The sequence below is a fragment of the Hyperolius riggenbachi genome, chromosome 12, assembly GCF_040937935.1.
Source record: "Hyperolius riggenbachi isolate aHypRig1 chromosome 12, aHypRig1.pri, whole genome shotgun sequence".
NCBI lineage: Eukaryota > Metazoa > Chordata > Amphibia > Anura > Hyperoliidae > Hyperolius > Hyperolius riggenbachi.
Window position 1 is genome coordinate 32618228 of NC_090657.1, and position 13748 is coordinate 32631975.

Sequence of the window (13748 nt, forward strand, 5' to 3'; positions counted from 1 at the left end):
ACATACAGGCAGCCACTTCCTAATAGAAAATCTCGGATTGAGGGGCCAAAGCTGCTGCCAGTCATTTGGTGCAGATGTGGAAAATAAGTACCAAGTGTTCCTGCCCTGGGCAGCTACACATGCCAGAAGGGGGAAATACCTGATTATTCTGTAGTACAGAGTAGGGATTCCAGGTTCAAAAAGAAATACAACTTGTATATACACATTTACAGTTGGATGTAAGTTGAAATAAAAGGGCCCATATGCAGTTCACTTTTTCTCTTGAGTTTTTCTCCTAGGTGATATTTTAAACTTGTCAATAAAATACCTTTTAAGCCACCAGCAAGCAAGAAAATACTAAAAATAATTTTGATAGTACCTTTTCACCTACGTTGCAGTGCTTTTTCAGTTAATAAGTGCCAGAAAGTTATTTTAAATAAAAATTGAAAAATGTTCTCCTAGGAGAAAACGCAGGAGAAAAAGTGAATTGCATATGGGCCAAGGTGAGTTTTTTTTCCCCCAATGTGATAAATCAACAAAATGTGCATTGTTGACACAAGTTAATAGGACACTTTTAATACAAGTAGAATTTTACAATTATGGTTGGTTTGTGTTTTGTAAAGAAAATTTCAAGGATGGGAGCTGAATAATAGTGAAAACGAAGTTATCATTCACCCGAGATGATAAAATTGTTAAAAAAAAAGGTTTTCTTTAACTTTTAAACACAAAATAGGAAAGTTAAATTCCAGGAAAATCTTATATAGGATTCAATAGTTTACCTTATCAGGTAATAACATCAGGTTACTTTAATGCAAAATCCTAATGCCGTAAGACTGATTGATTAATAACACTTAACTGACATTTTATTTTGTCATTGTTTGTTTTCTCCTAGAAAATGACTTTGGTTATCTTCAAAAACCAGAATTTGAAAAAAAAAATGTCTTCAAACTCAGGGCACCACTGTAGCATAGTGGATAGCACTCTTGCCTTGCAGCGCTGGGTCCCCGGTTCGAATTCCATCCAAGGCACTCTCTGCACTGAGTTTGTATGTTCTACCCATGTCTTTGTGGGCTTCCTCCAGGCACTCAGATTTCCTCCCACAGCCCAAAAACATAGAGTTAAGTTAATTGGCTTCCCCACTTTAATTGTCCTACAATACTTACACTGTACATAGACATATGACTATGATGGCGATTAGATTGTGAGCTCCTCTGAGGGACAGTTAAGTGACAACATACTCTGTACAGAGCTGCGGAAGACATCAGCGCTGTATAAATACTAAATAGTAATAATTATAACTCTTACCAGAAACAACTCAAGGACTAAGTATGATGCAAAGAGAGGTTTATTGAATCGAAAAGAAAAACGACACCATGGTTTCTTTCATTCAGAGCAAAAGAATTGCAGAAGTGCCCCACCACAAGCTATCACCACGTTTTCTTGTCCATGATGCGGTCTTTCTTCAGCGTAGCCTTTCTTTTTAGTTCACCTTCTCTTCAACCTCTTCAACTCTTGAGGACACAACTTTTCCGTCCACCACTTCTTCAACGATGGTCTTCACCTTTCTTGTTTTGGTCGGGTCTGAAATGAAGGTTGAATGAATTAATAACGCATTTTACGAAGTCATGTTCTATGTCTAACTGAAGTCACCCTAAACCTAGAAAATAATCTGGCTACACTATCAAGTTTTGCCAATCACTGAAATCATTTGGGATGGAAGTAGGGCAAGTTCTTAAAACCTGCCTAAAAGATAATCTGACCGCATGGATAATCTTACAAGGGGTGCTGCTTGGCCCAGGCGACCTCACCCACCCATGGCTTGTATGGCTGCCACTGTCTACCTGTCACTCACAGACAGATAATAGTTCATAGGCAATGTGAACAGAGGGAAGAGTATCGCAGTGACCATGGAGTATACTTCGGACGTGAGTTCATTGCTTATTGCCTGCATTTGAAGCGTATAGCATGATGACTGTTCACTGCTCTCCTCTCTTTGGGACGCCACTAGAGGAGGCAGCAGGAAGCTGCATACCCCCACTAACATTAATGCCCTATACTGGGGCGGACACTTTTGCCTATTTATACAGGGGTCAGCTATCTATACTGGGCGTGAAACCTATACTGTCGTGATACCCTGGCTATCTATACTGGGGCAGATACCTATATTGGGGAAGACCTTTGCTATCTAAACTGGGGGTGTGTCTACCTATACGGGGTGACACTCATAGGTTTCCTATATGGAGGGAAGTGACTTTCTATATGGGGGATATCTTGGCTGATTATACTGGGGAGTGCATCTTTGGCTACCTTTCTATACAGGCGGGCTGTATAATTTTTTTTTCTTGGGGGGGGGGGGGGGGAACCACTTCAGGCTCCCTATTATTATAGGAGAAAGGGCCTATGACTGGGGTTGGGAGGGGGGCACAAATTGTGTACCACTTGGGGCAGTACCGCCGGCTTACAAGTACATTTCTGAAGCATGGGCATCAGTAGTTGAGTCAAGTTGTCAGTTTCTGGTCAGCTTAGATCAGTCCACTGATGCAAGTTGCTGAGATCTTTGGTAGGCCATAGACACCCTAACTGTTGTTTGGTTTTGCAAGATCCCCTTGAGATTACTGAAACTCCTACTTAGGGACACATTTACATTTTTTGTTTGAACAGACATTGCACAAGTATTATAGCACGTTACCTTTTTTAGAGTCGATAGAGGATGTCTGTGACTTTGTAGTGGATGATGACGAGGAGACTTGTGTGGTACTAACTGCTGTGGCAGCACCTCTGGTTGCTGAGGAGGATGAGGATGATGATGAGAATGATGAGCCACTGCCACTGGTAAAAAAAGAAAAGTTTTTGATCAGCGCATCATATTATAATATATAATATCAATCCCACTTCTGGGAACATGTTTTATTCTAGTTTTGTAGAAAGAGGTTTGAAAAAACTCTCTCTCCCGTTCTCTTATTTATTTCTCTCTGTGTTGCCATTCAGCAGTGATGCATGGTGGGAGACGACATATGCTCATTTCAACTTAAATGATTGCAAATACCTTCTGTTTTAAGATGGCAAACTTTTGTTTTGCGTAACATTTTAGAAAGAGGGCTTTTTGGACCATTGTAGCCCCTTACATACTCCTAGGAGTTCTGGTTCACCATGAGTTTGCTGGGTAGTCTGTAATACTTACCCATTTTATAGTCTCTGCTCGAGAATTATTTTAATTAGCTCCTTGAACTCCCCCTGCCAAAACACTATGCTGTATGAGCAGTAATGCTAAAGTTTAAAAATAGTTGAAACTACCCGTTATTTTTTTTAAAAGGTGAACTGAAGAGTGAGGTTTATGGAGGCTGTCATGTTTATTTCCTTTTAACCTGCTGGGCGGTCTGGACGAGCTCAGCTCGTCCAGTACCGCCGGAGCCTGCCGCTCAGGCCCTGCTGGGCCGATTTGGCTCAAATAAAAAGCAGCACACGCAGCCGGCACTTTGCCAGCCGCATGTGCTGCCTGATCGCCGCCGCTCTGCGGCGATCCGCCACGAGCAGCGGCGAAAGAGGGTCCCCCCAGCTGCCTGAGCCCAGCGTAGCCGGAACAAAAAGTTCCGGCCAGCGCTAAGGGCTGGATCGGAGGCGGCTGACGTCAGGACGTCGGCTGACGTCGATGACGTCACTCCGCTCGTCGCTATGGCGACGATGTAAGCAAAACAAGGAAGGCTGCTCATTGCGGCCTTCCTTGTTTATTCTGGGCGCCGGAGGCGATCGGAAGAACGCCTCCGGAGCGCCCTCTAGTGGGCTTTCATGCAGCCAACTTTCAGTTGGCTGCATGAAATAGTTTTTTTTTTATTAAAAAAAAAACCTCCCGCAGCCTCCCTGGCGATCTTAATAGAACGCCAGGCAGGTTAAGCAATACCAGTTGCCTGGCAGCCCTGCTGATCCTCTGCCTCTAATACTATTAACCATAGCACTTGCACAAGCATTCAGCAGATCAGGTGTTTCAGTGGTTCAGACTTTAAAGTCAGATCTGATAAGACTAGCTGCATGCTTGTTTCTGGTTTTTATTCAGATACTACTGCAGAGAAATAGACCAGCAGGGCTGCCAGGCAACTGGTATTGATTAAAAAGAAATAAACATGACAGCCTCCATGTACCTCTCTCTTCAGTTCCCCTTTAAGGCTTGCGGTCATGTGACCAGGGGCGTAACTAAAGGGAAGCAGTCCCTGTGGCTGCAGGCGAGCCCAGAGCTGTAAGGGGGCCCCAATCACTTCTTCCCTCCCTCTTATAAATAGGACCATCCTTCAGATCAAGCATTTTGTAGCTACACTTGTTATGGGTGTTAAAATCATGATGGCCACACTTGTTTTAGGACCCTTGCAAGATGGGCCTCCAGGTTGTGAGGGTCACTCACAGGGGGTTGGCAAGTGAAAGGGTGCAAACATTGCGGGGGCATGCATTTTGCTGGAGCTGCATGTGACTTCTTGATTGTCACGTGACCCCTTGATGGATTCCACTTGGAGGAGACAGACAGGCTGAGGCTACCTCCTGCACATTCCGAGAGTCAATGGTGAAGCAACGGGGATGTAGAATTTACAATCGCATCAGAGCCCCTAGACCTGAGGGCCTACCTAGACAGCACAACCCCTGCCCCCTTTCAGCTGCTGAATTAGCTCGCCCACTAGTTAGCTAGCTTAACAAACTGTTGTCCTCCTCAGCTTACACCTTTCCCTTATCGCAGCTGTCCATGGAAAGCAGGTGTTGGTGCTCCTATTTAATCGACTGCTACATATGTGTGCAGAAAAGGGTTAAATGAAATGGGACTCTAGGTAAGATTTTGCCCACTGCTGATGGTCATCTTGCTTTTTTACTAAGATTTGGTGGTGGTGGTGGTGGTGGTGGTGGTGGTGGGGGGGGGGGGGGGGGGGGTGGCCTTGCATCCAGCAGGGCCCTAGACTCTTTCCAGGCCCTAGGCAACTGCCTGGGTTTGCCTTGTGAATGATCCGGCTCTGTATGTGTGATTTGTAACTTAAAGGACACTTGAACTGAGAGGGAAATGGAGGCCGACAAAATGTATTTTGCTTTAAAACAATACACATTGCTGTCCTGCTGAGCCTCTGCCTCTTATACATTTAGCCATAGACCCTGAACAAGAATCCGGGTTAGATGTTTCTGACTGAAGTCTGACTGGATAAGCCACATGCTTGTTTCAGGTGCGTGATTCAGACACTACTGCAGCCAAAGAGGTCAGCAGGTATTGGTTGAAAGGCAATAAACAGGGCAGCCTATATATATACATACCACTCAGTTCAGGTGTCCTATTAACCTCTGTTGTCTTTATAATTGAGATTTCACTGGAAGAGGATCCACTATTGAGCTGTAAGTGGCTCTGTAAGAATAATTCTATTCCTGCTTTCTCCCCACCCCCCACCCCACCCCCAAACTAAGCCTTGTATGCACCCAACTGCACAAGGATAAAGAGGTCTTCATCACAATACCCTGCATTTCTATTCACAATATCATCACTATAATCTTAATCAAACTTAATAAGGCAATGCCTGGTAATGTTTTATCCGGTATCGCTGGTGCTTACCCAAATTCTCCATCCAGCAGGCGGCGATATGTTTCAATCTCCATCTCCAGTCTGGTCTTGATGTCCAGCAGTTCTCTGTATTCAAGACCTTGGCGTTCCATGTCTGATCTAAGTTGCAGGAGCTGTTCCTCGAGTGAGCTGATGGAGAACTGGATTTGCTGGAGTTGTGCACCGAATCTGCCTTCTGTCTCAGCCAGGGTTTGTTCCAGGGATTGTTTCTAATATTTGGAATAGAAAATAACAGAAAAAATATAGTTCTGTTCCATTCTACAAGTACTTTATACCATTGTTTGGTCCGTTGAGTTTTTGAGATGAATGTGGGACCTTCCTCAATGTTTACTGGTTCAACCTCTGGACTACAGGCATTCTGCGTTTCCTGATATATCCCACCACTTTCTGGTCAGATGATTATTCTTCTATTAGAACTTGTCCATTTTTTTTGTCAATGTGCATTGAGGACAGGGGAAGGTGGGTGCACATACACAACCTTTTGGAATTTCCTTAGGGGTCATTTACATATGGTGAATGATGCAGGTGGCTGTGCATTGTACAATACATGGCCACCTGCATCCTTAGGGATGCTGCTGACCCCATTCAATGTCAAACATTGCTCTCTATGCAACTTCTGATGTTCCTCCATACTGGATACTCTCTACTTAGACACTGCTTAGTTTACATTAAAAGTAGAACTTCTCCTCTAAAATATGAGTTGGGCCCCACCTCTCAAGTCCTTTAATGTGAGCACTTAAGCTGCCCATACACATATTGATCTCTCCAACCAATTTCCAGTCATGCAATTACTTTTATGGAATCTACTGGATATCCGTTGACCCAACATATCTGATCAGTCCACTTTCTATTGTTTCTGAGTCGTAGGGATCAATGGCTACAAGTACTGAACTGCATTGAGCAGTGCAACACTTGTGGGTCGGTCTATGCTCAATAGATTTCTTCTAAAAAATGATCAAAGTTGAGTTTGCCATTTGACGAGCACACCTCCCATGTAAATGAGGTGTAAGTGAATTGTGTGCTGGCCTTTAATGTAAAGAGGTTATATATGAATGAAAACACATGACTTACCATTGCCAGCTGTGACTGGAGTTCAATTTCTAAGCTTTGGAGGGTTCGTCTGAGGTCGGAGATTTCACTCTTGCTTGTCTGCACCTGTTCCACATTTCCTGTGATCTCTTTCTTGATTTCAGAGCTCTGAAAAAGTAAAAACATCACGTTGGTCCAGTTTGGTCCAATTAAGTCTTCAAACCAAATTCTTACTGTTCATCCATAATCCAACATAGGATTTTTGAGCCAAAAGGCTGAAGTTGATTTGCTATGGTTGGAGGACACCGAAGAACATAACGGACCCACAAAACCTGGGGCTAAAATCTCTATGATACATTATATCTAGTCAGGTTACTAATGACGTGTGATGGAAAATATACAGGCATGATAAGCATGCTAGCTAACCTCCTGCATAATCTGGAATTTTTACCTTGGATCTCAGTTTGCTAAATATTTCAGAGCGCATACAAAACATTGCCAAGGTATGTGTTGCCCGATGCAGGGTTGTGCAGGGAACACCCTGCATAGTGCAAACAGTCTTTGTAAGTTCTTCATTACCTTCTGGGCAAACCACGCCTCAGCTTCTCTGCGGTTCTTCTCAGCCAGGCCTTCATAGTCAGCTCTCATGTCGTTCAGAATCTTAGTGAGATCGATTCCTGGTGCTGCGTCCATCTCCACGTTGACTGTGCCGGCAGCGCTGCTTCTTGCAACTGAAACTTCCTAAATATTAATAGAGAAGATATTTCACTTTGTAAAAATTACACCAAATCCACACATGCTATTGTTTATGAGTAGCTCGAAGAAACAAAGGTACAAATGACTAAATAGAATGTGGGACTCTGCAGAAACACTGGAGCAAGGAGAAAAATTTAGTTATACTCCTGATATCTTTTTTTCTTTTCTTTTTGTGTGTGTGGCCATGAACACAATTGCTCATTATGTTCAATGACTCTGTGTTTCCATATTATTAATGGAAGTCATTATTGAATAAAAGTAGGATCAGAGCACTTGGTGCAGAGTATCACCAATGTACACCCCAATCATATCTATCAAAACACACTGGGAGCAGATGCATGCCATTCTTCTTCAGCAATGCAATCAGGGCTGGATTTAAGCCAAGGCCACATAGGCCATGGCTTAGGGCATCTATACTAGAGAGAAGGGTCAATGGGCTACCTATACTGGAGGGAGGGGAAAGGTCATCTGTCTATCTATACTGGAGGGGGGAGGAGTTATCTGGCTAACTATACTGAAGGGGAGCAGCTGCTGACAGAGGCCTTGGATGGTAAAGAGTACAAATCCAGCCCAGAATGCAATCTAATTGGATTTTGCAATGACAGACCACAAAAGACAATAGTATGTTGGGTCAATGTGAGCTGGCCTATAGAAAATCATTGCAATCTTCAACCACTGCGTGGTCCATCAAAATGCATTATAGTGCACATAATGGGAACCTAGCCTTTAAACTTACCAGGCTAAAATTCAAACACGTTACTAAAGGGGCTTTTCTCCGCTTCCTATCTCCTCATAAGCCTTTTTTGATTTTTTCTTAAAGGAGTCATCAGTCAAAAAAACCTCCCCCACCCATTCTACTTACCTGGGGCTTGCTCCAGCCCCTTGGAGCTTACATATCCCATGGTGCAGAGGGTAACTTCGAGGTCGTCTCTGCTGCACCGCTGGGGACCCCAGTCTGGTGGCTGCGAGCTTAGCTGTCAGCGTAGGACATGTCAGCTGCAAGGGGCTGGAGGAAGCACCGGGTGAGTAGACCCGGGGGGAAGGGGGACATTTTTTGGACTGATACCTCCTATAAATAACTTGTGAATAGGGCAGAGAGATATAGGCAGTTCACAACGGGTAGGTGGAGACAGGGCTGGGCCGAGGCAGAGGCAAGAGAGGCTCCAGCCTCCAAGGGTATACATGGCAGTGACTGCAAGCCAGATAACTAGAGATAAGGGTGTTGGGGGTTCTGGGGCGCCTCTCAGTCTAATAGCAATCCGTGTGTGATGGCTGGAGTGGGAGGGATGGAGGGGCGCACTTTGGTGTCTCAGCCTTGGGCGCTGGAGGACCTTGTCCTGGCTCTGGGTGGAGAGGGGTCCTTGACAATTGCAGAGGACTCGGGAACCACCTACACAAACTTTTTGTGAACTTTGCTGAGGTTGTGAACTATGGATTTGGGGTCACATAACATAGTTTGATATCTATTTTTATTTACAAATACCGGTATGTTTTAATCAACTTATATAATGGGGAGGCGGTTGAGGTAGAAACGCTCTGGGAAACTATTCATACATTTTAATTCCTAACAGCAATGGGAACTCAACTCATGACAATGTTTATGATTGACAAGGGGAAAACGTTGAGCTAGTGCAAAAACTTCATGTGCATTACTGTTGTGAAAAGTAGGCTTCATGGTGTTAAACCACTGGACTTGTGGTTAATGTTATTACTCCCTTTCCAAAGATTCTGGAGACCCTATATGACTTATGGAAGCAGCTTATGCCCTCTGTAAATCAATTTCTGGCAAAACCTATTACCACCATGTTACTCACCTCCTCATGGTTCTTCTTGAGGTAGGCCAGCTCTTCAGACAGGCCTTCAATCTGGAGCTCAAGGTCTCCTCTGGACAGAGTCAGCTCATCCAGGACTTTACGGAGACCATGGATGTCAGCCTCCACGCTCTGGCGAAGAGCCAGCTCATTCTCATACCTTGGTAAAAATAGAAATAAAATGAGTCTAAAAAAAACCCGCCTATGCCAAATATAATTGATTTTACAGGTGTCTATTGGTTAAAACAAACCAGGGTTGGGGGGGGGTGGGGGTGGGGGGGTTTATGACCAAGGTAGGTCCTAACTATTATTAAAAAAAAATAATCATTAGCTATTTGAAATAACAATTAAATAGACTTACTTCAGTCTAAAGTCATCAGCAGCCAGCCTGGCATTGTCAATTTGCAGGACAATGCGAGAGTTGTCAATGGTGGCAGAGAAGATCTGAAGGAAAGAGAGACATTGTTATTATGCTGTTTAATGACTTTTATGCTTTTTGAAAAAGTTCCACTATGAATAATACGATGAAATGGTGAAGAATTCACTCATCTCCAAGTTCTCAAGAAGATACCACCACTGGTGTCCTGGTTGTTCGGGAAATGAAAACTCAGGGCAACACCCAAACTACTTCATCAAGCTGAGCTTTAAAGGTCCCCCCACCCTCAATAATCACACACTGCTGTGGTTTAGGCTACTGATCATAACATTACTTTTCTTTTTAGCTTATTTTTAATACTTTTCATATAACCTGGAATATCAGTGGCAAGGTCTATAATTAAGGACTGTATACAGGTTCGATAAGCGTGAACTTTCTGTACTGTTTCCTATATATTCACTAAAGTGGATGTTTTTGCATAAGCAGAGAGCTGCAGAGCCTCCCTCCTATGTACTGTATCCGTGGTACACAAGCTGTTGCAACCAAGGCAACAGTGCACTGTTTGGTAAGTGCCACACCCAAAATGTTATTTGCATAAAAGCTGAGCTGTTAGTGTGTGGATACACCCAGTTATCACTTTGGTTGAGATGCTCAGCTAGATCATCTGCCTGTTGTCTGGAATCTCTACCTCTATTGCAGGCAAGGGTTTTGGTGCACAAAATCCCTCCATCAGTTACTTCATCTTATCTTTTTTTTTTTTCCTTTCTACCATCGTACTCCTATAATTTGTTTTTCACCAGACAAAACAAAAGTGCCAAAAATTAAATTGGGAATAACTGATTTATAACTGCTTGTAATCTCATGCCAATTACAAGAAAACTTCTGTTCAGTACCAAGGTAAGAAAGGGTGGTAATATATATTTCTTCCTAAAGAGTTTTTTTGTTGTTGTTGTTTCACAACAACTTAAATACACCTTTTTTTTTTTACATCTACAAATATTTTAAAGTGAGGCAGTGACCAATTTTTCCAGTGTACTTTCATTACTGATGTTAGCTTTGTTTTACAATAGTAGCATATTGTATTGCTTGTACAATATGTGGCTCATGCTCCTCCAGATACAGGGTGTGCTGAGTTGTTATATGAACTGCATAAGCAGTGGAGCGTGAAAGGAAGGAAAACCTAGAAGTAGTTAGTAGGAGTTTAAAGGCTCAGAACAGGGATTCAAAACCGGCATCAGCACACACTGTAGCTGGTTTACTCTCAGTGCAGGCCTGGAGTGACACTGCAGCTAGTACTGTGTGCGTTGGAGGTGACCTGTCAATATTATATTAAAATAAGTAACACATTATATTGCATTTTCTTTCAGGTCCCAATTTAAGGCATTTCAGGCACGCTTCATTTCACCAGTTTTACAACATTTCAATGATGTTGCCTTTTCCAGCATTTTAGAAAAATTACTTTTCTGCGGCAAATTAAGTTATAAAAAGTTGACTTCTAGCCCTTTATAAATAAGTGAAAAGAGACCAACAAGTAGAATCTAAAAAGTGGCTAAAAGTAAAACACTGATATAAATGTCCCCCATTATTGATGTTAGCTTAGCTTACACATTGTGCCTGATTTATCAAGACCAGTGCCTTTGGAGCAATGGCAAATCAGCTGCTAAGAGCAACCAATCAGGTTTCAGCAGATGATTAATAAATGACTCCTATTGGTTACTCAAGGCACCTGCTCCAGTTTTTTTGTCCACCTGTCTTTATTAATCAGCCTCATTACCTCCCAATTTTTTCTTAAAGGGGAACTTAAGTGAGAAGAATACACATTGCCTGATCTATTTGGCTGCTGAAGTGTCTGAATAACACCAGAAACAAACATGCAGCTAATTTTGTCAGATCTGACAATACTGTCAGAAACACCAGATCTGCTGCATGCTTGTTCAGGGTCTATGGCTAAAAGTATTAGAGGCAGAGGATCAGCAAGAGAGCCAGGCAATGTGCATTGTTAAAAAGGAAATAAATGTCATCCTCCACATCACTCTTGCTTCAGTTGCCCTTTAACTGTAAAACACGAAAAAAAACACCATGCATATTCTTGTTTCATCATATCTGTTACAAAGTCTAATTCATTATTTGCCGTTATTTGTATAATGTGTATACTCTACATATAATGTATAAGAACTTCTAAAGATAGCTGCACTGTACCTTTGCCCTCAGATCAGCAATGATGTCATAGTATTTGCTGTAATCTTTGCCTCCAACACCAACTCCAGCTCCAGTTTGCTTCTCATACCACTCACGGATCTTGATCTCCAGTTCATTGTTGGCAGCTTCCAGGGCCCTCACTTTATCCAGGTAGTTAGCCAGACGGTCATTGAGGTTCTGCATGGTCTGCTTCTCACTCACATTAAAGCTACCCCCAGATGCTGCTCCCCCGAAGCCACCAGCTCCCCCAAAGCCACCAGCTCCCCCAAAGCCACTGCCACCGGCTCCCCCAAAGCCACCAGCTCCCCCATATCCACCACCAGAAGAGCTGTAAGAAAAGCTACCACTGGATCCACCACCATAGCCTCCACCACCATAGCCTCCACCACCGGCTCCACCACCAAAGCTAAGGCTGCTGCCACCGGCCCTGCCAAAGCCAGAGCTGGAGCCCTGATAAGAGGAAGAACTAAACTGCATGGTGGATGTGTTAGTAGGCTTGCTCTGATCTAGGCAATGTGTGTGAAAGGCAGAGTGTGTGGATGAAGAGTGTGGTCTTCAGCTTCTATATATATGGAGAAACTGCTGTGGGTGTTTCACTTCCAAAGCGATCATCCTACCAGGTTTTGTTTTTCTTTCCCAGCTTGGTCAACACCTTTTTGTCACCTATTCTGACACATTCCCTCCGTCTTTCAGAAACTATGCAGTTCTTGAGCTGCTGGCTAGAAAATGGGAGAGGCAAATACCTCTGTCCTCCCAAAGCTTGTTCTACGGTAACTCACCTTGCCCCAGGCTTCACAGTGTCAGTTTACAACCTGCTATCTGCTTGAGACATTCCTAGCCTGCCAAGGGCAAGCTTCTCTCCAATGAAGCCTTTGAGTGGTCTGTGTTGTAGAGACACACAGTTATCTCTCCCCTGGGCTTGGGAGTGTACAGGAGATATAAAATTAGAAGCTGTAAAGAAGTGCCCATGTCTCCCAAGCACCCAAGTGACACATACTACCAGTTCCAAGACAGTGACACGAGAAATATTCGAGTCCCCCTGGCTTTCATGTCACGCACAACCATATATTTAAAGTAGATCTGCACAGGACAGAAGGAAAACTCAGATAAATGCACCCTGTATGTATTTAGAGAGTTTAGCCGGTCTAATTCCTCCTCATCTGTGATTAATCATAAGTTGCAATTTGATCTCTCACCTCTCAGCTGACTGCCACAGCAGAGAAGCTAAATGGTAAGCACAGGATGTTAACAATATGTCTGCTTACATGAAAGCAGGAAGTAGATACACTGTAGATTCCTTGCAGGATTTGTATCAGCTGCAACAAAGAAAAGTTTTTTTTCTTAAAGGTTATTATGCTGTTGCTTATCTTTTGGAGCAGAGAGGAAGTTCTGAGTTTAGGTCCGCTTAAAGTGGACCCAAATTAAAAATACAAGATTTTCTAATTTATAATAATAAATAGCAGCCTTTTTGCAGCTGCATGATGACAAATATAAAATAGTTTACATTTATTGGAGGAACCCCTCCCTTCCTTTCATATTGCCGGGACAGAATCCGGCAGACTGGTGGAGTAGGAGGTGTCCGGCAAAGGAGGAATTGCTAATGGCTGACCCCAGTATAACCCTAGCTATGAAAAGAGAAGGGTAAAAAGCATGCACTGAAATGCTCATAGGCTTGAAGGAGTGTTTATCTATCTTTGTATGTGTCAGAGTGGTGCAACTAAATATTTTGCATTAAAAAACAATGTTTGGTTTGGGTCCGCTTTAAGTCTCTTTGCAAGATTTCTACAGTACAATCCAAAAATCATTCCGCCCCACGATATTTAAGGTAATAACAGTGGCGTTTAAAAATAATCCTGCTAATGAACCTTTTCACTTGACTGCTGTCATGTAGATTTAACTGCAAATTATGCAGTTGCATAGCAACATGTTTAAGGGGAACCCCCTAAAGTGGCATATTATAGTTAGGGCCCGTTCAGACTACAAAGTGCGGACCGCAACGCATGCGGACCGCAACGCG

At 43.2% G+C, this 13748-nt stretch overlaps 1 protein-coding gene across 1 annotated transcript; it reads right to left on the minus strand.

Annotated features, from left to right (window-relative positions):
- Positions 1–1306: 1306 nt before the first annotated feature.
- Positions 1307–12337, minus strand: LOC137542132 (keratin, type I cytoskeletal 47 kDa-like). The gene is made up of 8 exons (XM_068263817.1): positions 11732–12337; positions 9518–9600; positions 9160–9316; positions 7169–7330; positions 6632–6757; positions 5552–5769; positions 2669–2808; positions 1307–1560 (listed from the first exon to the last, which is right to left on the minus strand). Exons 1-8 carry the CDS (start codon positions 12206–12208, stop codon positions 1460–1462), a joined length of 1464 nt encoding a protein of 487 aa, XP_068119918.1. The 5' UTR covers positions 12209–12337; the 3' UTR covers positions 1307–1459.
- Between the last annotated feature and the right edge of the window lie 1411 nt (positions 12338–13748).

Coding starts and splice junctions, on each gene's coding strand:
- LOC137542132 (XM_068263817.1), bottom strand. CDS start 12,208: ATGCAGTTTAGTTCTTCCTCTTATCAGGGCTCCAGCTCTGGCTTTGGC. Junction 9,601..11,731: donor TTGCTGATCTGAGGGCAAAG/GTACAGTGCAGC, acceptor TCTTTCCTTCAG/ATCTTCTCTGCCACCATTGA. Junction 9,317..9,517: donor GCTGATGACTTTAGACTGAA/GTAAGTCTATTT, acceptor ATTTTTACCAAG/GTATGAGAATGAGCTGGCTC.